Genomic DNA, 27666 nt, shown 5'->3' with positions numbered 1-27666 from the left:
TCCACACCTCATCCAGTGCACCCCATGGAGCGAGGGTACCCATACCTCACCCAGTGCACCCCATAGAGCAAGGGCACCGAAACTTCATCAAGTGTATTCCATAGGGCGAAGCCTCTTTTTCTTTGCATAGCTTGGTCTCTTCTTGTCTCACTGGGGGGTTGGTTCATTCATTTTATTTTTAACTAAAAAGCCTTTACTTCCTGCTGGGAGTAGCACTAGTCAAGGGAAGATAAAACCATAGCAGTATTTCTACATTCGCTGCGCAGGTCCAAACAGTTCTGGCATCATTAGAAGCAAAGCTGGTGAAAACTTTCCCAGACTGAAATGGAGGACCAGGAAAGATGGAGAGACATTGATATATATATATATATATATATATATATATATATATATATATATATATATATATATACAGCATCCTCCACCAGAAAGATTTTTTCTTCATTATAATATGTGTGAAATATCCCCTCACACTTCTGTGATTCATTAGGCACATCTTTGGGGCCTTAAATAGAATAGAATTCAGGCATGAACTGCTTCTAAATATTTGAAACAATATTAATTTAGAGGCAGGGAGTGTTCTGCTGGCTGATCTTTCAGCTTGCCCTACTTTTTTGTGTAAGGATTTCACAAACATCTGGCGGGGATGATTTCAATGAGAGCCTCTCTTCCATCATATACCCATTAGGTTTTAGTTTTTCCTGGGCTGTCCCCATGAGTTCTCAAACAACAACAACAACAAAAGACTCTGAGTTTTGTCATTTTCTCTCTCAGTGAACTGGTTGCCCAAATTTCGAGAGCCAATCATTCGTTCTTACAGAAGCAACTAAATGGTTTATACAAGCAGTGCACATGCGAGCATCTATCTCCTTCCTGGATCCACCCTTCACATTGGTTAGACGACTGAAGTCACAAGCATATCGAGAAACATCATCAAATACCTGTTCACTGTCTATCAGACATCTGGTCCTGGTAAAATGATGCTTAAAGTATATAATTGCTCTTGTTGTATTCTGATTCTACCACTCCATGTTTCTCAAATAGTTTTCCTCTAAGACATTGCTGGCTTTGATTAAACATCGACTTTCAAATTGGAGTATAAAAGTCACAGATTTCATACAGGCATATGAATAAAGAAGGTGCCCATTCATTTGGGGTGAAATATTTAGCCCCAAGCGCTTCTGTTAGCCAGTAGTGACCAGATAGCACCCATAGGGTCCCTCTGTGTGGCCTTTCATTTGCTCTCCACCTCAATTTTTCACTAAAGTCTTAAAAAACAGACCGTTAGTGGTGCATGTCTGTGATCCTAGCAGTTAGGAGACAGAAGCAGGACGGCTGCCACAAGTTCAAGTATAGCCAGGGTCACAAAGTAAAATCCTGTCTTAAAGCAACAACAACAACAACAACAGCAACAAACAACAAAATAAACCAGGCATTCAGGGTGTGTGTGTGTGTGTGTGTGTGAAGATTTATAAACTTGTGCAGGTGGTAATGATCACTGCAGCTCACCTCTTCTCTTACAGTGTCCATTCCTGCCCTCTCTTCCCTACTTCTCCCACTGTGTGGCAAACATCTGACATGGGTGAGACCAAGGCCCCAGCCAGTCCATCCAGGACCTGCATCTTCCAGTGTACGGCAACCAGTTGAGATGAGAACAGGTTTTACGCTGATCCAATCAGAGGAAGCCACGGCCTTTCTGCTCCCTGTATGAGCTGAGGACACGCTTCCTTTGCCCATGTCCTCTGTAACCAGATGGGTTCGAATGGTGACTGCTTCCAGGAGGAAAGCTGGCTCCAGTACTAAGGTCACCTGGACAATAATCTCCACACTGTGTGCACCCCGGGAGTCACCGTCCTGCGGGCTGTGGGGAGTCTGCCGTGAATTTTTACCACATCTCTCTCCTGTGTTGTGAGTGACGGACCCAGGGCTGCAAAGATGGGGTGGCGTGGCCCAGAATGCACAGCACCACTGATGTCACCCAGATTTGATTCAGATTGTTTCAGAGTGAATCCTTACTCCCTTTTATTCAGATTTGCCCCCAACCAAAATGTTTTCCAATAAGTTCATGTAAATGTGGAAATCTTTCTGTGGTGTTAGCACATTTAGGTCAGTTAGCAGAGGGAGTGGTGTTATAGAAGGGATAGTGGCTAAAATCAATAAAGAAATAAAAATAATTCTAATTCTCAGAACCATATAACTTAGTTGGTGGGAAATTAACATATGCATCTGGCGAAGGAGAGAAAGGCCTCCCGTTAGGAGTACGTAATTTTATACCTAAAGTCATGGAAAATGACCTGATGGCAAAATTGCCAGGAAACTCCTCTTTTCTTCACCATACCTACCCATAACTTTCCTTGCTTCTAATGATATGAGATTGAGTAGGCTCTCAAATATTAAAAATGGCCACAACTGCCTGATACTCCCAAACCCCTTTTTTCTATTTCTAGACTCCCAGCTGACCTGTGTTTCCCAGCACCCATTGCAGTTGCATTTGTTACACTACAGATATGGGGACAATGGGATGTGAGGTGGGGTGGTACACCCCATTTCCTGACTGGCCCTGAAAATCCTGCACAGAACTTCCCATGATCCTCGAGGTGGAGGAGCTACCTTCCGCATCCCTGTGACAGAATAAGGGAGAAAGCTTTGATTCTGGCTCGCAGATCAAAACTCAGAGTGCAGGCTAAAACCTCCTAGCCTGCCCCATGGACCTGTGTCTACTAGCTGGAGCCCATGACCTGAGAGCTCACAATCTTACTAAACAGCAGCACCAGCTGAGGACTAATGGTTCAGATCACATGAGCCCCTGAAGGGCACTGAACACTGAAGCCGTAACATGCTGCCAGTCTTCTGTGAGAGAGGGCGGAACTGCATGATGTGAGCCCCCAAACTGCAGATACAGCACCGCGACCTGCCAACCAGAAACATCAGCCTGAAGTGGGAGGAGCCAACTTCTACTGTGCTAAACCACGGAAATTTCAGGGTCTCTCAGTTTTTCCCAATCATGCGCCCAATACTGCCCCCAGCTAACACAGCAGCATCGTCAACCTTGCAACTGCTTCTCACTAAGATGCTCATCAGCCTCCCCGAGCTCAGCACACACAGCAAAGACCGATTTAAAACAAGAAAACGGCTCATAGAGAAGAGTCTCTGGCCAGCGCCTCCCCACTGCTCTGTAGGATTCCACAGCCTGCAGAGCCCCAACTTATCAATCAACAGTTTGAAAAAAAAAACCAACTTTGGAAGGATGCTAGTGACATTACCAGACTACTCAAAAGGCCTCATAAAATTCAAAACTGCTGTTTCTCCCCCCATTTAACTCTCAGCAAAACAGTGAGTAAAGTTAATGTTGCCAGGTCTCTGCCGAGATTGCAGTTTCTTTTTACCCATTGGGGATAATAAAATTGACCTGACTTAACAAATGATTGTGAACTGCTTCACCTCTGTGGACAAACAAGAATGACATCAGGCATGAAAGTAGAGTATTTCAGCATAGAGTCAGCATACAAACATCAACCCACAATAGTCAACAGTGCTACCATGTCCCGATAACAAGTTTATGAAGAAGGAATCTTTTTAATCCCATTCGTGATAGTTTCAAAAATATCTATTGCTAAACTTAGCAAAGGAGACAAATGGCCTTTACTGTGAAAACTTAAAAGAATCTGAAGATGGTATTAGACGGAAAGACTGGCCTGCTCACAGATTGGTGGAATTGACATCATTAAAATGACTGTTACCAAAACAAACTACAGATTCAGTGATGTTTCAATTAAAATCCCAATGATAGTCTACATAGAACTAAAAAAATGTCTTAAAATTCACAAACTAGCCGGGCAGTGGTGGAGCATGCCTTTAATCCCAGCATTCGGGAGGCAGAGACAGGCAGATCTCTGTGAGTTCATGGCCAGCCTGGTCTACAAGAGCTAGTTCCAGGACAGGAACCAAAAAGCTACGGAGAAACCCTGTCTTGAAAAATAAAAAAAAAAAAAAAAATTCACAAACTACCCAGAAGAAGAAAAGTAGTATCCTAATACCTGAGTTCAAACTATACAACAGAGCCACAGTGACAAAGCAAGCCTGGCACAAAAACAAACATGTAAACTAATAAAAATTGAATAGAGGACTCAGAAACAATCCAACCCATCTACAGCAACCTGTTTTTTTGTTTGTTTGTTTGTTTGTTTTTTTGGCAAATATGTCAAAAGCATGCTTCAGTAGAAAGACAGCCCTTTAAACAAATTGTGCTTGGAAACTCGATTTCCACAGTTTTCTTCTAGAGGCTGGAGCTGCACCTCTCAACCTGAACAAAAGTCAATTCAAAATGGATCAAAGACTTCAACGAAACACATAAAGCTGCCAGAGAAAAACAGGTAAGATATTTGAAGATGTGGGCACAGGCAAGGGGTTCCTGAAAAGGACTCGGCCAACACAGGAAACAATTCTAAGAACTGACAGATGAGTTACACAAAATTAAAAAGTCTTGGCACAACAAAAGGAAAATACTACCAAATAAAAGAGGCCACCTACAGAACAAAAGTCTCGTTTTTTACTACACATCGAACAAGGAATTCATATTCAGGGTACATATAGAACTACAATAATTAAGCATCCAGTTAAGTAATCATCAACAAACCCAAATCAGCCAGTTAACTAATGGGCTAATGGGCTGAATGGATTGTTCTTAGAAGAAGAACAAATGGCCAATAAGTACCAGAAAATGTGTTCAATGTCCTCAGCCATCAAGGAAACATCTCTTTGAGATTCAAGAAAAAAAAGTGTTGACAGTGGTGTAGGCAAAGAGGAACCTTGATTCACGGATGATGGAAATGTTACTTTAAATACCTATTATAGAAATTAGGATTGAATTTCCTTAAAATACTAATAGAACTACCATATGGCTCAGCTCTCCCAGCACTGGATACACACCCAAAGGACTCCAAGTAGGCATACCACAAACACACTTGCACATCCATGTTATCACTACAACATCCACAATAGCCAGGAAATGAAATCAACCTACATCCATCAACAGATGAATGGATGAAGACAATGTGGAATGCATATACAACAGCAATTATGTATTCATAAAGAAAAATGGTAACATTCGCAGGGGAATTGGTATAAATATAAATCTTTGCATTAAGTGATACAAGTCAGAAAGATGAAGAACTCGTATTTTCTCTTACAGGCTGAACACACACCCTGAAATATGTATACAAATAACATTACTTGGACTGAAAAGATTGTAATTATATAGTTAGAAACATGTACATGTTGTAACAATTAAAGAAAAAGAAGCCATGAATTTGAGAGACGGCAAGTGGGTACATGGAAGGGGTTAAGGAGGGAAGAGAAGGGGAAATAATGCAATTATAATATCAAAAAATTAAAAATAAAATAGAAAAAAAGGTGACTAGAGAAAAGTAAACGTAAGTGCATGTGTGTTTATATGTGTGTGCACATATGTGTTTATATGTGTATGTGTGTATATGCATGCCTGCATGTACATGCATGTGTGTATGTTTGTATGTATGTGGATCATGAGAAGGGAGGAAGAGCTCCTGAAGGAGGCAGGGGACTGTAGAGAGCATTGGAACACAGGTGATGATAAATTGGGGTGGGGCACTAACTAGGGGAAAGGACCAGCCAGCAGAAGGAAAAGGGCCAGGGGAGGGGAATGAACAAGAACAAGTACAATAACACAAGTATGAAGATGCTGCAAGGACACCCATTGTTTTATATGCTAACTCAAAATCTAAAAAGAAAGGAAGGAAATGGAAAATGCACAAGAAGTGGGCTACACCAAGAGGAACACCAGACTCCTAGCCCTACCCTCTTCGGTAGGCGAGTCAGCCATTTCTCTCAACTTTTTTTTTTTTTTTTTTTTTTTTTACATTTGTCAACTATAAGATGGGACTCCCAAAGCCTGACTCATCAAAGCAAAGAGAGTTAGAGAAAATGAAGGCTGTGTGAGAACTGACTCTCCCAAGTTGTCCTCCAACCTTCATAGGTACAAGCATGAGCACACACACCAAGACGTAAGAGAAAGAAAATTTAACAGAGGGAGGAAAAGGGAGGGGGAGGAGGAGAGGAAGAAAAGAAGAGGGGGAAGGGATGATGTTTTTTCTAAATTGAAATTAACAATTTATATTCAATATTATGAATTCTTTTCTAAAAAAAAGGTCACATGCAGAAAGTGTGTGAGAGAGGGAATAAGGCTAAAGTTGAGTCTTTATTGCCATAGAAACAGAGAACCTGGAGCTATCTTAAGTCAGTGGCTCACCATAGTGTGGAATGATGCTCCAGGCCATGGCAGATGCATAGATGCCCCCAGTCATCCAGAAGATGCCCAGCCAGCTAAGGTGTTCACCTCGTTTCTCCCGCGATAAGAATTCAGAAAAGTAGGTAAAAACAATTGGCAGGGAGCCGCCAATACTGAAGGGGGAAAAAAAACAGCAGAAAGAGACAATCAAGTAATATACTAAAAAAGGTCATAAAAGAAATCAAATTGCTTTCTACTGCACATTTAGGCTCTGTGATGAAAGTCTATTCATTTAGGAGACCAGCAAAGAGGCTTCCCCTCCATTTGAAAAGCAAGCTTGGGTTGTTTGGGCTTTTGAAAAGTTATTGCATTTACTTGCTTGCTTGTTTGTTTATTATTTATGTGTGTGCACACACACAAGACATGGCACGATGCATAGGGGTTAGGCAAAAACTTGTGGGAGTTGGTGCTCTCCTTCCACCATGTACATTCTAGACATTAAACTCAGGTCATCAGGCTTGGTGGCAAGCACTTCTACCCGCTGAGCAATCTCACCTGCTCTTAACTGTAACATAGCATCTTTAAAATCAAACAAAAACACTTCCTCCATGTGCTTCCTGAGGTATCGCGTGCAGCTAGAGGGCCAGAGGAGATGGACTTACGGTGGACAACAGTGCATACCCTATGCCTGAGATGAGTCTGCAGAAGAGGAAGGCTCCGTATCCCTGCACGAAGGAGGAGAGGGAGGCAAAGGAGGCATTGATGGCCAAGGACATGCTGAGGACTTTCTTCCTTCCCAGTTTATCAGCCAGACCCCCCAGGATGAAGGCTCCTGCCATCATTCCTAGGTAGACTATCAGCCCTGTGAAGAAGAAAGAAGAAGGGGGTTAACAAAAGAAGACAAGGCTTTAGAGAGCTTTAGTGACTTTTTACTGCACCCTCAGGCTCTGTAGTGAAATAATGTGAGAACTGAAGAGACCAGCCAGGTGCTGGCCACGAGCATGGTCACCCAATGGACACTTTACCCATCCTAGAAATCCCATGTCAACCCCATGAGAAAGGGGATGGAACAAGATCCCCACGGTGATTTTATACACTTGCTGTTATTGAAATGAAGCAATGAGCTCTCCTGCTTCACATGTATACACATCAACACAGATGGACTGAAATTAGGTTTGTAACATCATTCTAAAGGCTTCCATTTTAGCCTCACAATCTATAGATGAGAAAATGTGAAATTTTGCTTTGAAACAAGGAAAGGTGTACCTTAAAGGACCTCACCTGAGATGTGGTGTTTAAAGAATTTCCAGAGTAAATCGCACAGGAAACATAGCCAAGAGAGAAAAGAACGTAAATGTGAAAACAGCCATTAGCAACAGCATCGACTGGCGTGCACACACCCGTGAGCAAGAGTTGTCACGTTACAGTGTTTGGACTTCTAGTTACATAATTTATAATGATGTGGGATGAGTCCAATTTCACTCCTCTGCATGTGGGTATCTAGTATTCGCCACGCTGTTTATTCACGAGGTTGTCTGTCCCCTCTTACGTTTTATTGGCATCTTTCCCAAAGACAGACCCACCATGTGGCTGAAGAGATGTCTCTGTGAGTAAAAGCACTGGCTGCTCTTCCAGAGGACTTGGGTTCAATTTCCAGCATCCACATGGCAGCTCAAAACTATCTGTGACTCCAGTTCCAGGGGACCCAACACCCTCTTCTGGCCTCCTCGGGCACCAGGCACACACATGGTGCACAGACAAAACACCCGTACACATTTAGTGAATCTAAATATACATATTTAAAAGATCAACCAACCCTAAATTTGTGGCTCTATTGGTAGGTCATGATTCTCTTCCACTGGTTCTTTCTTTCTGTCCCAGTACCATTCTGTCTCGATCTCTATAGTTTTGAAACATATATGAAGTTGGGTGGTGTGATGCCGTCAACTTTGTTCCTTTAGCTCAAGATTTCTTTGGCTATTCAGTGCCTTGTATTCCACACAAATTTTATATTTCTTCTAACACTGAGAAAAATGCCATTGGGATTTTGATAAGGATTGCATGCTGGGTAGTATGAGGATTTTGATAAGGATTGCATGCTGGGTAGTATGAGGATTTTGATAAGGATTGCATGCTGGGTAGTATGAGGATTTTGATAAGGATTGCATGTTGGGTAGTGTGAGGACTCTGAACAGTGTCTGTTCTTCCAGTCTATGGACAAGAGACATTGTACACTTACTTGTATCTTCTTCAACATTCTTCAGGGTTTTATAGCTTAGTGTGTGGCACTTTTATTTCCTTGCTTAAATGTATTCTGAAGTATTTCTTGATGCTATGCAAATGGCAATGGTTTTAATTTCTTTTTTTCAGACAGCTCGCCCTTCACATATTTCAGAAACACTACTGATTTTTGCGTGTGGCTTCCCCATGCTACAACTTAGCTGAATTTATTCACTAGTTATAACAGGTTGTTTTTATGGTGTTTAGGTTTTTAATTTTATTTTATTTATTTGCTATAGGGATATATCATCAGCAAACAGACACTTATGTGTCTTCCTCCCTAATTGAGATGGCTTTATTTATTTATTTAGTTAGTCAGTTAGTTAGTTATTTTTGCCTGAATGCTCTCACTGGGATATTCCAGTCCTAACTGAAAAGAGTGGAGCGTCCTGACCTCACTCCTGGTCTCATTAGGAAGCTTTTACTATTAAGCATGATACTGGCTCAGGGTTTGTCACTCACAGCTTTGAATACGGTGATTAGCATTCCTTCACCTGACCTGCTTTAAGTTTTTAATCATTCACTGGATAGCTTTATGTCAGCTTAACACAAGCTATCGTCATCTGAGAGAAGGAAGACCCAATTCAGAAAATGCCTCCCTAAGATCAGTCTGTAAGGTTACAAACCTGTGATACATTTTTAAATTAGTGATTGATGTGGAAAGGTCCAGATAGCTGTGGATGGTGCTACCCTGGGCTAGTGGTCCTTGTTTCTATAAGAAAACAAGCTGAGCAAGCCACGGAAAGCAAGCCAGTAAACAGCAGTTTTCCATGGCTCTGTATCAGCTCCTGCTTCCAGGTACACACCCTGTTTGTGTTTCTGTCCTGACTTCTTTCAGTGATGAACTATGGTTGTGGAAACATTAGCCAAATCAACTCTTTCCTCTTCAAGTTGCTTTTGGTCATAGTGTTTCATCATATCCACAGAAACCCTAAGACACAAATAGTGAACTGTCTTTGTATTGCAAGAAAAAGAACTCCACTTGATCATGTTGTATGATCTTCCAAGTTTGCAATTGTATTTGATTTGGTGCTTATTTGGGAATATTTTGTTGATGATTTGGTAATATTTTGTTGATGATTTTTGTATAAATGCTTACTGGGGATTTTACCTATAATAATCTTCTTTGAGTTTTCTCTCTCTGTCTGTTACAGGCCCCCAGGCGTTAGCACAATTGTCTCCATGATAGAAACATTGTTCAGGCCTTGAGACCAAGCACACAGGCAGCAATTGCTGTGGGATATTGCTCTTGCACACTGCAAAGATTTGTCACTCATATTAGTTTAACAAAACATTGATTGGCAAGTAGCCAGGCGGGAAGTATAGGTGGGGTGACCAGACTACGAGAATTCTGGGAAGAGGAAAGGCTCAGTCACCTTCCAGACACAGAAGAAGTCAGATAAGAATGCTGCATTGAGAAAAGTTACCAAGCCATGTGGCTAAGCATAGACAAGAATTGTGGGTTAATTTAAGTTGTAAGAGCTAGTTAATAATAAACCTGAGCTAAGAGGCCAAACAGTTTATAATTAATATAACCCTCTGTGTATTTCTTTGGGACTGAATGGCTGCAGGACCAGAAACTTCTATCTACAAGCAACGGTTGCCAAACCAGAAATAAAGGCTAGGTCACTGGTTCCAGGATACAGTCAAGAAACTCCCTAAATGTACTAACCTTGCTTTTTTAGCTTCTGTTGTTTTGCTTCTTTCTAACTTTTCTTGTTAGCTGAAGTGTATCAACCAGGATGTGGGTTTTGTGCAAAAAACACCAAGAGTTGTACAGCTCAGGGTTATATGATTTGGGCTAGTTCCTCCATTTAGTGGCTAGGCAGCAAATAAAGAGTTTCTTTTCAGCTTTCAGAGTGCATATGCTTGACTTTAGCATCACAGTGATGTTGGCTTTATAAAAATGCATTTGGAGATGCTTAAACTTCAAGGGAAGACTTTAAGAAATACTGCTATTAGTTCTTCAGCTATTTGGTTGGGCTCCCTGGTGAAGACATCAAGTCTTAGGTTTGTTGTACTGACAAGTACTTGATTACTGATTCAATCTCTACTAATTTTTAGTCTCTTCAGGTTTCCTGCTCCTTATGATCTGGTCTTAGCAGTATGTTTCTATGGGTTTATCTATTTTTGGTCATCTAATTTGTTGACACCTACTTGTTCACGGAGGTCTGTTATTACCTTTTATATTTCTGTGGTGTCAGCTGCAATGTCCCCTCTTCCCTTTATTTTTGTGAGTCTGCTCTCTTTTTCCTTAGGTCAGCCAAAAGTCTATCAGTTTTGTCTATATTTGAAAAAAAATGAGCCTACAGCTACTACACGTTACTGCTTTTTCTAGATAAACATTGGCTAGATTTCTTGTCTCTATATTAGTCCATTCTTCATTACTCACCTCCAGGATGATCTGCTAACTGGGAAATGGTTCCTTCATTTCAAGGAGATAAGCAATAAAAAATATGATCATCACCAAGCAACAAAATCCAGAAAATATATTGGTCAAGTATTATTAAATCATGGAAAAGGAATCTCATTCAGTGTGGCAAGGCTTCACTGAACAATGTTCTACTCTTCTTACAGTGGACATTAAAGACCTTGCATGCAGCTAGGAAAATGGCTCAGTGAGAAAAATGCTTTTCATGCAAGCATAAAGATCTGATTTCAGATATCCAAAACCCATATAAAAGTATAAGTTTGTAATCCCAGGCAGGAGACAGACTGTGAGCCAGCTAGTTTGCCATGGGCAGTAGAAAACAACAAAATGACCTCATCCCAAACAAAGTGGAAGTCCCAGTTTGTCCTCTGATCTCCACATACATAGCATAGTTTGGACATGCTTGCATACACATACATACACTTGCATATAAATGCATACACTTGCATACACTTGTATACACTTGCAAACACTTGTATACTCTTGCATACACATGCATACACTCATATACCTGAGTGCACACACATATACATACCCATACATTATACACACACAAGACGATGTCCAGTGACATGTGCAAATCCAGGAAAGCAGAAAGCAAGTCTGGTATGTCTTGGTGATCACTGTCATGTAGCTGAGCGGGAATGGAGTATAGTTGATGTGGTGGTGGCTGATGGGGACCTGAGGCTAACGTGTAGGACCTACTCACACAGAGTTCTGTGTCTATGTGTGACAGAGGAGGGAGCCTGAGCTCCTGCATCTCTAAGAAGCTCTCAGGTGAGGCTGGCCATGCTGGTTCAGAAACAAGACTTGGCGTAGCAAAAGGACTGCTGTTCTTTAACCACAGTGAGAAAGGACACTGGCCTTGGAACCCAGAGATTTCATTTACCAAGTATATGGTTTTGGAGAAAAATCTCTTGCCTTCTCGGGGTGGGTCTTATCTACCTCATTCATAAACTATTTGCTGAACTCCAAACCATATTCCAATTTTTTAAATACAAATCATGAAAGATGAGGTTCTGTAGATGTCTCACTTAGAAGGTTAAAAACAAGCCTCATGAGATGCTTTAGAAAGAAAGGCGCCTACCACTGAGCCCGACAGCCTGAATTCAATCTCTGTGACTGTACAGTGGAAAGAGAGGGCTGAATTCCCCCAAGTTGGCCTCTGTTTTCACATGCCACACACACACATACACACACACACACTAAATAAAAATAAACAAATGTATAAAAATTCAACGTAAGCCTAAACACAGTTATCTAATGAGGGCCACACAAGACATGTTTTTAACCGGAAGTGGCTTCCAGGTTTACCCGTTTGCTAGCTCAGAAGGGAAAACTGCGCCAGGCATTCAACTACTGCATCCCAGCTCCAAAGCTCTTCTGGACCTTACTTGATGCTGCTCCCTCTAAGTTCTTCCCACAGAGGACGATAGAGAGTAGATGAAGGTCCTCTTCATTCTATCCTGTTGAACCTCTGATGGTTTCATCATTATCACCCTGACAGCTGCAATGCCCCCTCATTGTAGCAGCTGGATCCAATTAGCAAAAGCCACGCTGTGCCATCTTCCTCTCTCATACCAGGGTGAGCCATCCGAGGACTCTTCTTCTGGAACACAGCTCCAGGGTAGCCCTTCTCTGGTCTGTCCAATTATAATAATTCCAGTACCTTCTCTCTGTCTGCAGTCCTGCAGGTGCTAGCTGCACTCTCACTGGTTAAGCCATGCTTTTCAAACACACTTCACTCACCCAATGAGTCATCTTCTACACCCAAGTCTTTCCAGATAACTGGTATGATGTTGGTGTCCTTGCTATTCCCCGACAGATCTGGACTCACCAGGAAATCGGCAAGTCTTAGAAACTGGATATTCAATTCCACCACCACCCCTCATTTTATTAGATAAAGGTTTAGCCCCAAGAAGCTTATGACTTTCCCAGAATCTTGATGCTGGCTGAGGGTCCACAATCACTGCATCCTTGGTTTCCTGGCACCAAACCTGGCACTTTCACTGGCAAACCTCCCCGTCCAAGCCAATGGCGGCACGGGAAGAGCAAGATTCTTAAATGAGGTTGGGTAGCAGTAATGAAAGAGAAACGACCCTATCCATCAGGGAAGAGAGATGTGAAATTAACGACGCCTCTGAAATGGCTGCACTACTAAACTTGTTTAGAACCCACCTTTAGCTGAAGAAATTAAGACAATAAATTTGGGAAATTGGAGTGCAATGGAGTTCTCAAAAATTAGCTTGAAGCAGATGAGAGATTACTTAGAAAGGATTACACAATCGTCCTTCTAGATGAGGGAAGTGGCCTCATCATATTTTTTTAAATTAAAATTTGGGATTACTACATAAATAATGGAGCTGATAACGTCAAATGGAGGTGGATATGGCCAGGGAGCCATAGCTTTCAACTGATGACAGCACAACAAAGACATGGAATCCTTCTGCATGGAAAAGAAAGCTGTCTTCAACGACAGCCATGGCGGAAGAAACAGAGACATCTTCACATCGTGCACAATTCCCAACAACATGGCGACGGTTAGCCAGAAACATCTTTATAGACTTCAGCCAGTGGTCTTGTTACAGAGCTGTCGCGGTGACATGAGAGATGGGCGGGGGGGGGGTCAGCAGGAGAGCATACGTACAACCGCCATACGTTCCTATTGTCATCAAGAGTGCACCCGGGGTGGGCTACTGCCTTAGGAAGCCAGGGCTCAGGGAATTGAGGATGAAATGGTGGCATTTTAAAACCAAGCCAACCATATACGAGAGGAATCACAAAGGAGGCTAGAGAGTTGCAGGAAGTACTTATTTATAGCAGTATGCCTTTTAAATAGGCTTGCCTTCCTCCAGACATGGAGAGGGAGCCATGCTCCAATATAAAGCTTCCTTTGATGAAAATACTTTTCAGTTTTCTTTAACAAAAAAAAATTAAATGGAAAAACTTTTCCTGCAACCCAATTCTTAAATTTAAGTTCAGATTATAAATGTCTTTCCATTAGAGAGACATCCCCAATGTTATAAATTCCATCTCACTAAATTTTTCTGCCAAGGGCCAGAAAGTGAGTATTTTACTTGCACAGAGTTATATCATAGACCCCCCCAGGGTTTTTTGAATATGGCTTGCACTGCCTCCTCTTCCTCCTCTTCCTCATCTTTGTCTTCCTTATCCTCATCCTGGTCTCCCTCCTCTCTCTCCTCCTTCGTTTTCAAGTTTGTACTTTATATGAACACACACTTAGAAGGGATATATTCTGGTGTTCTAGAAGGAGGGGAGGCTAGAGTTTACAGGGACTTACTGTTTATTTTAGAAAGACTGGGATCTGGGTGTGGTGGTGCACATCTTTAATCTCAGCACTCAGGAAGCAGAGGCAGGTAGATTTCTGTGAGTTGAAGGCCAGTCTAGTCTACCAGGCAATTCCAAACCAGTCAGGCCTGTACAATGAGACCTGCTCCAGAGAACTAGAGGATGAAAACAGGAGAGTGGGAAGGGTCCCAACACAGCAAAATGATGAATGCTTTATATAGGAATGCTAATTCTCTGAATCAGATAATTCTAGATCACATACATGTATCAAATTACCAAATTATATGCCATGAATATGTGTAATTTTGTCCATCGATTACATTTTAAAATAAATATGTACTTCCCTTTAAGCAGTACAAATAGAAATAGGTCACAGGACATTGGGGCATAGTTTGCTGACCTCTGTCCTGAAGAAACATGGTTACCTTGCTCATCTTTCCCACTTTTCTATTAGATAACCTTATATCCAGTGGCTATCAAACTCCTTTGAGTGTGAACTCCTGTAGGAGTCCTGTCAGTTCTGCTAAAGTCCCTACTATGTGTCACACACTTAGCACAGAGTAGGGAGTGAGCACATAGTAGGTGTTCCATTAACATTTGCTCATGTCATGGAGTAAAGCTGAGAGATGACAAAGATCTAGAGAAGGATCCAAAGTCTACATGGCAATTTGCTGAGCCATATGTAGTGATTCCATGACAAGGAAGTGGAGATGAATAAGTCAAAATTCCTCTGCTTGGTTATACTTACATATTTAGGAATATATGTAACAACAATTATATATATATCTATATATATATACATACACACACACACACAAAATATATGTAACGAGAAAAGAGGAACTTGAATTTCAAAGAGAGAAATGAGGTGTATATGAGAGGGTTTGGAGATAGGAAAGAGAAGGAAGAATGGATATAATTATATTGTAATCTCAAAATAATAAGAATAAATAAAAATTTAAAGAACATAAATGACAATTCTCAATATGGTTCTAGAGAAGGAAAGTCTACAGGCTGGTATAATATAAATAAAATCTTTAACAGTATTTAATTTAAAAAAAATCTCTGCTTTCTTAAAGTTCATAATCCAATAGGTTTTGAAAAGGATAAGATTAATATCCAGAGAAGGAACATAGCCAGATCACTGGCAGACAGGTGTCTGGAAGGAGAGTGGGGATCTGAGTGTGGCTGACTTAGCATTTGAATGTGGAATGGAAGGAAGAAGGCGGCAGGGCTGATGAGTGCACATCACATGATCAGAAGGTGATGGGACTAGAAACTGGCAGAAATCCAACTCCTGCCTGTGTCACATCTGTCCTTCCAGAATCTAGACACCTTTTTCATCCAGTGGCCAAACCAGACTCCTCCTCTTCAGGAGTCAGCATCGCCTACGTTCAGGCAAACTTGTTTCATAGCAAGAAAAGCCAGACCTTTGTCTCTGGGGATACTTAGGTATGTGCCTATGACTTTTGTCCAACATAGGGGCATCTATGATGTGCCATAAAAGCCTAAGTCTCCTAGGAGCCTCTGGTGTCACTTACTGGCAGTTCTCGGTGGCATAGTGGCTTAGTCTACCTGGCTTGACCCCACACAACTTGTTAGACAACTGGTTCACCCTGATTCCCTTTGGGCACTTTCTGCCTTGATTGCTTCCAAAGTTAAATTTTCTTGTACATATCTGAGTAGCTCAAACTGGAGACAGGACCAAGGCTAGATGCTTCTTGGGTCTATGGCTAGATGTCTCTTGGGTCTATGACTAGATGCCTATTGGATCCATGGCTAGATGCCCCTTGGGTCTATGGCTAGATGTCCTTTGGGTTCATGGCTAGATGCCCTTGAGTCCATGGCTAGATGCCCCTTGGGTCCATGACTATATGTCCCTTGGGTCTCCAGTATTTGTTACCCTTTTCTTTTTCTTCATCTACTTTATTCTTTGACTTTAAATAGAAATCTTCCATGAACATGCTTAGAGGGTCACATGGATCCTTTTAAATATCTAAACTAAAACAAATAATAAATAAGCTCAAATAAAAAATCAGCTAAACATCATGACCTTGTGGTTTCAAAACCAGATGTTTCCAGAACAAGATAAGTAGCACACATGGGCAAAGCTGGCAGAGCATTAGTAGGGAGTGGGTGGCTGGAGCTTTGTTGGGAAACCAAAACATTTTAAGACAGAGGCTAGAGAGATGGCTCAGAGGCCTTTTGATCTTGCAAATGACATGAATGCAGTTCCTAAGCCCATATCAGATGACGCACAACTACCTGTAACTCTAGCTCCAGGGAATCTTATGCCTTCTTGTTTCCTCTGGAACTTGCACACACGCACACACATATTCTCTCTCTCTCTCTGTCTCTCTGTCTCTCTCTCTCTCTCTCTCTCTCACACACACACACACATACATACACACACACAAAGTGGTATTTTTAAAGAATATAAAAATAGATGATAAATAGATAGGTGACAGATACATGCATACATAGATTAGATAGATAGATAAGATAGATGATAAATAGATAGAATGGATGGATAGATAGATAGATAGATAGATAGATAGATAGATAGATAAGATAGATAGATGATAGATGTTTCATCTAAAGGGAGTAGACACCACCTAACCTCAAACAACTGCTGAATTATGTATGACTGATCTTATTACAGTTTCAAAGAGAGACAGAAATTTGAATTGCTAAATAAAACTCTGCTTTTTAAATACTCTTCTAGCAAAACAGTTATTTTTATCTATTGCTTGAGAACCCATGTGTCTTGTTTGATTTGTGTTTAATAGTATGTTAATAAAGTGAATACCCACATTGTTAAAAATAAAATATAACTCATGGTCCAATCTCTTGTTTTCACTCCTTTGCCAAATACACTTAATGTGCTCTTCACATTGAATGGCCCCGAGATGGTGATGTCCTATGTTTCCCTGCCTCAGTGTCTTCTCTAGCACTTGGACACACCGTCATTCTTCTGTCTGCAGGTCTTTACATGGTTGGTCCCTCTCACGCTCCAAGCCTAGTTCTGAGAGGCCTATCTTGACTAAGCATCCACCCTAGCCTTTCCTTTCAACAAGCTAGATCATGACAATCAGTAAGGACACTGTTGTTACATATTCTAAGTGAATGATGCTGACAACATGGGCAGAGAGGGAAGCAGCAGAGGTAGGATGGAGTGGCTGGGTTCCAAAGGTGCTATATAGATTAACACCACTTGAAGGGCAACATTAAAGTAGAGTTGAATGAATTCTCCAGAGGTGTGGGTGGCCGTAGTGTGACTGAGCACTAGAATATCCCAGTGTTCAAAGGTCAGAAAGATAAGAACCTAGCGATGGAGACCTAAAAGGCACAGCCAGTGAGCAGCAACAGGAAACGGGAGACAGGGACAGATGAGAAGTCTGAGTGCTGGGGCAGCAGTAATGCGGACAGTTGCTGTGATCAGGCCAGGGTGTTGAGCACTAAGATCTAACCACCGGGCTGAACACATAGGAGTCACTTAGTGGTCTAGGCAAGAGCAAGCTTCTGAAGTGGATTGGGACTGAACCCTGCTCGAATGGCTTCAAGGGAGAATGGGAAAAGAGGGTTAGATTCTGAGTTTTCTTAAAACAAAGACTTGAAAAGATGCACATGGGTAAACACAGCTGAAACCACTGCATGCTGGGCACTGATACGGGGGAAAGACCATTGAAAGAAAAACCTGTTGATGGCATAGAAGATAAGAATTTTTAAAAGCGATATCCTGGGGAAGATGGGTAGTGATGAGAACCAATATGCAAATGACCAGGTTCCCTCCCCAGAGTGACAGGAGAGAGGTGGCAGCACAGAGGGGAGGCGGCAGGGAGTCATGGAGAGAGGAGCCATGGAAGTTCTCTTCCAGTTGCTCCTGTTATTCTTAGGAAAGAGGAACTGAGTTCATAAGTCAGCATGTAGGCATGGGCGTGAGGCCCTGGGAAGAGGAGAAGGAAACAACCATCATCAGTGAAAGAGGAAATAGACCTAGGAAATAAAAAGCAATCACTGGTGGCACAGAGAGCCTGTGAGGGTCCTTGATCATGAGTTTAGTAGGGTCAGCACACACCATGCATGTTTTTCACCAGCCACATTCAGCGACAGGATGCAAAAAGAGATGGATGATGAAGCCAATACAACCAGCAGTGCGGAATCTAAGAAAGAAGAGAGGCACAAGGAAATTCACGTGTATGCAGTGATTCTGATTAGTGTCCATAAATCTAAGTTCAATGAGGAATGTTGTAAGTGCAAGTGGACAGCAAGAGATATTTTCATCAAATGTCTGTTGGAGAGGACTCAGAGGAACAGAGAGGCCAAGGCACTGGAAAGTAAATATTGAAACCACCAAGAATTATGGTGTTGGAATGTGACATTGAGCCTGGAGAGAAATTCCTAAAGGGCCAAAACACTAAGACCCAGAGGTCATTGGATTTCTACTATAAGAATGTGTAGGAGGTGGTAGACCCTGATGACAAAATATTAAAATCCAGCTCCTTTTAGTCAGGAGAGAGGGAGAGTGGTTTGGGGAGGTTAATTGGAGGCAAGTGTGCTGGAGGCAGGGTGTGGAAGAGGAAACAGGGCGCACTGAGTACCGCAGCTAAGCAACACTGAGAGCGGAGCAAGTTTGGTAACAGACAGAAGCAGTAAATGGCTTTCCGAGAAAACTCAAAGGGACACAGGGGTATAGCATTGTGTGTGGGCGAGAGTGGAGGTGAGAAGGGATAGCCTGGGATATATGGGACTCCTAGTGTGACTGATACATACAGGACACAAAGCATAACAAATTTAATCTTGGTTTTGGTAGCGGGACTGGTAGCATTGTGGAAAAAGAATTCCTGGGAGGCCTACCAAGATTTTGTTAAGTTCTTGAGGACCTGTCTAGCAGACATGAGGTCCTGGGCTCCATTTTCAACACTGCACCAACCAGGCATGCATAGTGTGAGCCTGTAGTACCAGTACTGGCTGGAAATAGGAGGGTGACAAGTCAAAGGTCATCCTCTCCACAGAGCAAGTCTGACGCCAGCCTGGGCAACATAAGACCGTGTCTTAAAAACTAAGCATACACATTAAGTCCCAGCATTCTCTTCTTTCCTGACAGAGAAGTGAAGGCTGAGAGGCAGTGGCCTTTGATTGTTATGTTTCATGATGAAAGTATTTGCCCCTTGAGGCAAAAGATGTATATGTCTTAATAATTGGACAGTTGGTAAATGTTGACTCCTTATTGTATAAAACAAGCATATAGAAAACATATGCATAAACTTATATTTGGTGGATCCTTACTTGGAAGAGGTTTTGTTGAGCCTTTCTATGCATTTTTTTAAGTTTTAGTTTTTATTTCACAAGTGGTTTGCCTGCGTGCACACACTTACACCAAATGCATGTCTAGTGCCTGTGGAGTTCAGAGGGTGTCAGAGCCCCTGGAATTGGAGTTACAGATGGCTGGGAGATACTATGTGGGTACTGGGAACCAAATCTAGGTTCTCGGCAGGAACAATAATTGCTCTTAACCACTGAGCCATCTCTCCAGCCTCCCTATGTGTTTATTATCTTATTTGGTTTTGTTAAGTTTTATTAATAAATGTTTTATTAAGTGCTGATGATATGTTGATTTTATCGATTAAGAAACCAAGGGTTGGGATGCTGGTGACTAGTCTAAGATTAGGTAGAGATAGTGCTATAGCCAAGCTTTGACATCAAGCTTACCTTGGAAAAAAGTGGTACATGTGGCAAACCCTGTCCATTGCATTTCCACCAACTTTGTTTTCTCTTCTCTCTTGTTGGAAGAACTTTGGTTTGGTTTTGCTTTTCCAGGGATTGGAAAGGTATCTGAAAAATTTCTCCCACACTCAACCCTCAGGGATGACCTGTAGTTTTTAAGATGGTCATCTTTATCCAGTTTTTTTTTTTTTTAACCAGTGATAAACCAAGGAAAGGGAAGCAGTTAAGACATCTTGCAGAGGCCTCAGAGTACTGTGTCCTGACAGACTAAAAGGAAACATGGAGGGAGATGGAGGTTGTCCACTATCCCTCTCCTTTCTCCACTTAGAATATGGTCCTGAGGAGTGTGTAGAGATCTTAGAACTGGAGTGTCAACCTCGTGACCTTAAGAAAATGGAAAAGACAATCATGGAGACGTGAACCTCACAACCCTGACATCAGCAAGTCACTGGCTCAATGCTTGGAGACACATACTGGGAGAATTCTGGAGCAGCAAATAAGGAAGGAATGCCTTTATGACTCAAAGCCGCTGTTGAAAGCAGCCAAATATATCCTGTGCACATATTGTCTCCTATAAAAAGAAATCACGCAGATAAAAACATCACCTGATTGACTTATATAGTTATCTTTTAGGCACAGAGGCAAGAGGGTTTGATGTAGAGAAAGGGCCCTGTGCCAGTGATCGGTGAACTGGCTAGGTTTTTGCCAATTCGACACAAGTTAGAGTCATTTGGAAAGAGGAACCCTTAAGTGAGAAAATGTCCCCTTGAGATTGGTCTATAGACAAAGGTGTAGACATTTTCTTGATTAATGATTGATGTAAGACGGCCTAGTCCACTGTGGGAAGTGCCACCCCTACACAAGTGGTCATGCAGTATATAAGAAAACAGGCTGAGCAAATCAAGGAGAACAAGTCAGTAAGCAGTGTTCCCTCATGGGCTCTGCTTAAGTCTCTGACTTCAAGTTTCTGCCTTGAGTTCCTGGCCCGACTTCTCTGAGTAATAGAGTGTAACCAGAGAGTCATAAGATAAAATAAACCCTTCCCTCTCCAGACTGCTCTGGATCACGGTTTTTAATGACAGCAATAGAAGCCCTAACTAAGACAGCCAGTAACAAGGAGGCCCAGGCTCTAGTTCCAGGACTCATGACCTTGACCAAGTTACTTCCTCTGTGGGGATCTGTTTCCCAGAGCTAGAAATGAAGAAAATGCTGGAAGTTATCTATCTTCTTCACAGCTGATATCATGTGACCTTCAACACTGTAACTTGGGCCTCATGGTTGACTTATAATCAGCTAACACATCCTCTTTCAACGATAATAAATAGTTCCCTTCCTCAGAGCCAAGGAAAAGTGAGGCAGAGAGGTTGGGGCACGGAGGAGATTTCTCTGGACTATTTTCTGCACACCCCCAACAGAGATTAATGGGTGCCTCTGAGTCAGCAAAATCCCCTGCAGGGGAACACAAAGTGCTCGCTCTGTGCTTCTGAGCAACCTGCCAGCCCACCCAGAGGAGAGTGTGTCCATCCAGGCTGTTCAGTGAACCTCCGTGGGGTTCGTCGAAGGCCATGGCATTTCTAGAGCCAGATATCTTCTCCCCTCTCCTCGACCCCATTAATATCTATGACATTTACCCTTCCTTCTCTAGGAACTAAATCAATCCCCTGCAGAATAAAAAATCAGAACATCTGGGCTTGTTCAGCTTGAGATTTCTAAGATGGGTTTTAGACCCACCAGCCTATAGGGGGCCATTTTAGCTGTGTCGTCATGAACTCCACACAGGACCCAAGTGCTCCACCTAATGTGGATGCTGGAGGGGAGTTTGGGGGATGCACTTGTTGCCTCTGCTACTGTGCTATATCATGGTGACAGACATTACTTAGAGGGCATCCTTCTTAGCCTGATGCATGATGGCACGGATGCTTCCCAACTCTCCAGAGCGAGGCCTGCCCTGGGTAGACAGTCTGTGCCTTAAGGAATTACTACAGACTCCAGACTCCTGCAGTCCCCTGTCCTTCATGAGACAGCTGGCTGAGACTCCTGTCACCTGCAGAAATGGGTTGTCACTGATTCCAGCACTCGGCTGGAAGCCCCACACCTTCACTTGTAACTTACTGCATGGTGAATTTTTCATAAAAGGTTAAGATTATGTACGTGATGGCCCCCCTGCAAAGTCTCCTTCCGTGGATTATAGAGCAAGGGAAAGGAGAAGCAATAGGTGAAGTTAGATATAGCCAGTTTCGAACCCTAATTTTGTCTCCAGCTAGTTTAGACAAGTTATTTTAACCTCTTAAAGTCTGCGGGTTCTCACTTGTGAAATGGTGAAGATGATATTTACCTTGCGTGCTGCAGTGGCGATTAGAGATGACATATATCAGATACTAGTGCAGAATTGATGAAAGGAGCAAGCTTATCAAATTATAGCTCTCGGTCGTGGTGGTGTAATTATTATAATTTGCTTGTAAATTAGAAGAAAGCGAGCAGCGATTGTACTGGTTCTGGGAAATCACCGGCTCTTTAGCCTCCACTCCTTTGGCATCCTGGGAGGAAATCTGTGCATGAAAAAAGCTGACCTTCCAACCTCATTAGCAGAAAGTAACCCAAGCAAGGATGAATAGCAATGAAGGGAGCACAGGGCCAGGAAACTTCATTAGGAAGTGGAATCCAGCATTCATCACTTAAGGTCTCCAGGCAACACCTCCCTCATCTGGGGAACTGGGGGTTCATACTGTGTTCATCACACTGAGTCACGTAAAAATAACATGAGAAAGACCAGCAAAACAGTTGAAAATATGTAAAGCACCGAGAAGATTCCAATGTATATCTATCCTGTCATTCTAACCAAGGCAGTGGATAGATAAACTATCAAAGAAAACACAAGGGAAGCCACTTAGGAATCATCTGCCACCTTGCATGGCACAGTGAGCAAAGGTCCTGGCATCTCTGAAGCCCACATGGAGAAGGAGTGTGGTATCAATTATCCCCTTCTCTACCCTGAGTGCACAACAAAACCCCTCCGTGCCCATGGCCCACCAGTAGGAACTCTAATGAAAGCTAGGGAGACTAGTAGAGAGCCAGATATACATTCTTAGAGAGAGAGACACAGAGAGAGAGAGAGAAGAGTGTGCACATGCGTGTGCATGCGGTAATGGTATGTGTAATGTATATACTTGCTATATACATTATATAGGTGTATACAGGTACATGCATACTTGTATGAACAAATGTGCACATTGTACAGTGAATGTAGCTATCAATATAAGTGTGTGCATGTATGTGCATGTGTACAGTCACAGATGTGTGGAAGCCAGAGGCAGACATTAACTATCTTTCCTCCATCACTCTCCACATTGTTTATTTGTGAGACAAATTCTCTCTCTGAACCTCAAGTTCATTGATTTGGCTAGACTGGCTGGTTGGCTGATGAACATTAGGGATACCCCTTTCTCTAACACTATTCTCCTCCAGTGCAGAGTTATAGTTATAGGCCACCATTACCAACTTTTTACATGGGTTCTGGGAATCCAATCTCAGGTCTTCATGCTCATGCAGAAGGCATGTTCCTAACTGAACCATCTCCCCAGTCCCAGGTACGCATTCATCTACAGCTTCTTGGGTGGTGCTAACAAACATCCACTGCCCGCATCTAGCTCAGGACTGGCATGGTCCTGTAAGATGTTTAACACTGAACAGCTTTCTATTGCCGGTGAATCAAGTTGCCATCACCACACACGGCAGTCAGTAACCATAGCTCTCGCTCTCTCCTAAGCAATCCTGTGGTCTACACACTGGTGAATAAAGTGGAGGTAGAGAGATGGCTCTCAGTGGTTAAGAGCATTTGGTCATATTCTACAGAATTGGATTTCAGTTCTCAGAACTTAAACTGGGCAACTAATAACCACATATAACTTCATCCCCAGGGGATCTGATATTTTTTCTAGCCTCCACAGGCATGGCACTCTCATGTGCATACACACTCATGTACATATAATTAAAAGTAAAACATATTTAATTAATCAGAGGTGAAGCATGGAAACACATGCTTATAAGCATAGTGTTTGGGAGGTAGAAGCAGAAGGACCAGGGATTCAAGGCTATCCTTGGCGATATGAAAAGTTTCAGACTAGCCTGAGTTATATGAGTCCCTATTACAAAAACAGTTTAAACTTAGAAAGAGAAAGGAAGGAAGAAAAGTGCTGGAGATGGAGCTCAGAGTGGAACACATGCTTGTGGTGTTCTAGTATGTGAGTTCGATGAATGAAATTGCTAAAACCTTTTTATAAACTTCTAAGGGACTGTTTTCCTTTTATGTGCACAAGTATTATACCCGCATGTCTATAAAGGTATCCTTGGTATCCAGAAAGACCAGAAACATGGGACAAAACTGGACTCTCTGAATGTGGTGGACAATAAGAGCTGACGAGAGGCCAAGGAGAATGGCACAGGAACTTTCATCTGGCGATGGATCGAGAGAGAGACAGAGACCCAATTTGGATCAACTGTCTGAGCTCTTAAGGTCCAAATGAGGAGCAGAAGGAGGGAGAACATGAGCAAGGAAATCAGGACCACGAGGCATGCACCCACCCACAGTGACAGTGGAACTGATCTATTGGGAGCTCTCCAAGGCCAGCTGGACTGGGACTGAATAAGCATGGGTTGAAACTGGACTCTCTGAACAAGGAGGACAATGAAGGCTGATGAGAAGCCAAGGACAATGGCACTAGGTTTCGATCCTAATACATGAACTGGCTTTGTGGGAGTGTAGCCTGTTTGGATGCTCACCTTCCTGGACCTAGATAGAAGTGGGAGGACCTTGGTCTTCCTGTAGAGCAGGGAATTTGGACTGCTCTTCAGTATCGAGAGGGAGGGGGAGTGGACTAGGGGGAGGAGAAGTGGAGTGGGGATAGGGGGAGGGGAGCGGGGGGAGGGGGCAATATGTGGGAGGAGGGGGAGGGAAATGGGAAACGGGGAGCAGTTGGAAATTTTAATTAAAAAAGAATAAAAAAAGAATAAAAAAAAAAAAAAGGATGCAGAATCCCAAACTGGAGATAAAGGTGATTGTGAGCTGTCACCTAGACGCTGGGACCTGAAACTGGGTTCCTGCACAGCAGATACTCTTACCCACTGAGCCAACCCTCCAGCTCCTTTTTAAAAACAATTAAAAGAGGCAATGGCTCAATGGGTAAAGGCCCTGTCATACAACCATGTGGACTGGAGTTCAGACCCTCAGAAAGCATGTAAAAGCTGGGCAGCCATGCAGTCGCCTGTACTCGGGAGGCATACACAGGAGAGTCCCAGGGCAGCTTGGCTAGCTAGACTAGCCAGTATTGGTGAGCTCCAAGATTTAGCGAGAAGCCCTGCTTCAGTAGGTAAAGTAGAGAGAGATCAAGGGAAATATCTCACATGAACTCTGAGTCCTAAAAACATGGGCACACACATGCATGTACAAACTACACACCATGATGTGGGATTTCCCTTTGTATGCTGTGATTACCATTAATGAATAAAGAAACTGCTTTGAACCTATAGCTGGACAGAACTTAGGTAGGTAGGGGAACTAAACTGAATCCTGAGAGAAGGAAAACAGAGAGAGAGAGAGAAGCCATGGAGCCACTGGAGACAGGTGCTGGGAATTTTAGTGGGTAAGCTACAGCCTCGTGGCAATACACAGATTAATAGAAATGAGTTAAATTAATATGTAAGAGTTAGCCAATAAGAAGCTAGAGCTAATGAACCAAGCAGTGATTTAAATAACACAGTTTCTCTGTGATTATTTTGGATCTGAGCTAGCTGAGTGGCCGGGAAGAACAAGTGACCCTCTCCAACATGTGCACACTCACATACACATACACACGTACAGAGTGAGAGAGAGAGAGAGAGAGAGAGAGAGAGAGAGAGAGAGAGAGAGAGAGAGAGAAAGAAATAAAAGAAATAGATAATTAAAAGAACAAAGGACATGCTTAACTAAAAAGCAGATACATTTTCCTTGTCTTAAAGGTGACCACCACTGATAGAAGCATGCCTGAGACTACAGTGCTGGCTGTGTGTTCTTGAACCTGTTTTCTACCCCATGAGGCAGATGTTCATGAGGGGCTCACTAGAACACAATGCTCAAGAGGAAAAACTAAGATACCAAGAGAGCATTTTAACTTTTCTAATTTGATTCATTTCTTCCCAGTAGGAAAATAAAAAAAAAAAAATCTATGAGTTAGACCTTGGTTGTTCTCTGTGTTGTTTTCTTGGGCCGCTAACTGAGAGTCAAATTAGAGACTTCACTTGAGAGAGTTTCTTTTCAAAACAGAATGAAAATGGGAGAGGAAAGAGAGCTCTGGGTCAATGCTGGAACACAAGGGCCTTTTGCCCGCTAAGGTCAAGTAGCTTGACCTTAAGGGTCCATGAGGCATCATGTTGGCTGAAGCACATATTCAAAATTCATTGTGAATCTGGCCCTGAGTATGGGTAGCTCATCATCACTACACCAAGCAATCAGGTTAATAATAATAATAACTTCAATCAAAAGCAATAAAGATATCTTGAGCACCTGTGAGGTTCAGACAGCAAGTTAGCCAAGTTAACCACATTACATCCAGCATGGTTAAATTCAGAACCAGAAATCCTACAGAACAGACATTACCATCTAACACACTATACAGAGGAGGGAGCCAAGGCATGAAGCAGCTGAGTAACCTGCCTGAGGTCTCCCCACGAAGAGTCAGCAGAGTGTTACTTCAGCCCAGGCAGCCTGGCCCTGATCTCCATTATGTCAGTGCAGTCTGAATCCATGCCAGTGCTGGCAGGATGGTGGCATGGAACCAAGAAAGGAGCTCAGCTGTTTAGAAAGCATCCATTCTGTTGCATTGTTTGCATTATCTCAGTCCTCATAATGAATGTGTCATCATCCTTACCTTGTCCTCGGGAAAACTAGTTGCGAGAGTTGGGACTGGTCCTAGGTCACTGACCGATATGATATAGCTAGCTGCCAAACTCTCACAGTCAAACTCCAGTGCTCAAGTATTATCCACGGTTGCATGGTCCCACATGGAGAGAAGCCTGCTCCAGGGCAGGGCTTCTTATCCACAACCCATGCATAAGGAAAAGGCAGGATGGTACCAAAGAGTGAGTGCAGACTTCAAAGTCAGACAATTTTGCCATCGTGCCCTTCCTGGCACTTAGATAAGGCTCTCTGAATCTATTTCTACATGTGACCAGTCTCCAAGGTGACTCTGAGACTCTTAGTCATCCACCTAGATTCACTTAGACTCCCATTTTCTTGACCACACAGGAACTCTCCTGTGGAAATCTCTGCTCAGGGTCTATGTGTCCTTCTCAGTTTGAGTCACAGCATCACCTTGGTAAACATGGGGCAAACTTACACCAGAGTGGGCTCTTCAGATCATAACCACATGCCCTCAGCTCCTGCCCAGCATTTGCCCTGCAAGAGGCTGGAGCTGCCACGGTGCTGCAGCTCTGCTAATGAGTCTGCTGGGCACAGTGGTGCCAGAGATACTGGTGGGCATGAAACCTTAACTGGCATTGCCAGAGTAAACAGGGACTTAGGTTTTAGTTGGGAACAGCACAAAATGAGCTCATGACTTAAAAATGCTTAAGTCAGTTAGGGACGGGTTGGTTTCAGTTAGGAATTTTGTTCTTTTGTTTG

The 27666-nt window shown here is 42.6% G+C and overlaps 1 protein-coding gene across 4 annotated transcripts in view; it reads right to left on the bottom strand.

Moving 5' to 3' along the window:
• Positions 1-27666, bottom strand: part of Sv2b (synaptic vesicle glycoprotein 2B) — a 149892-nt gene that overhangs the window by 33856 nt on the left and 88370 nt on the right. For all 4 annotated transcript variants that reach the window (XM_057756057.1, XM_057756056.1, XM_057756058.1 and 1 more), the window contains exons 3-4: positions 6947-7127; positions 6287-6438 (exon numbers count right to left, since the gene is read on the bottom strand). In XM_057756057.1, coding sequence (XP_057612040.1) covers positions 6287-6438; positions 6947-7127 — 333 coding nt within the window. The remainder of the gene's footprint in view (positions 1-6286; positions 6439-6946; positions 7128-27666) is intronic.

The sequence above is a fragment of the Chionomys nivalis genome, chromosome 23, assembly GCF_950005125.1.
Source record: "Chionomys nivalis chromosome 23, mChiNiv1.1, whole genome shotgun sequence".
NCBI lineage: Eukaryota > Metazoa > Chordata > Mammalia > Rodentia > Cricetidae > Chionomys > Chionomys nivalis.
Note: the sequence above shows the minus strand (reverse complement) of the source record. Positions and strands in the feature narration are given on the sequence as shown.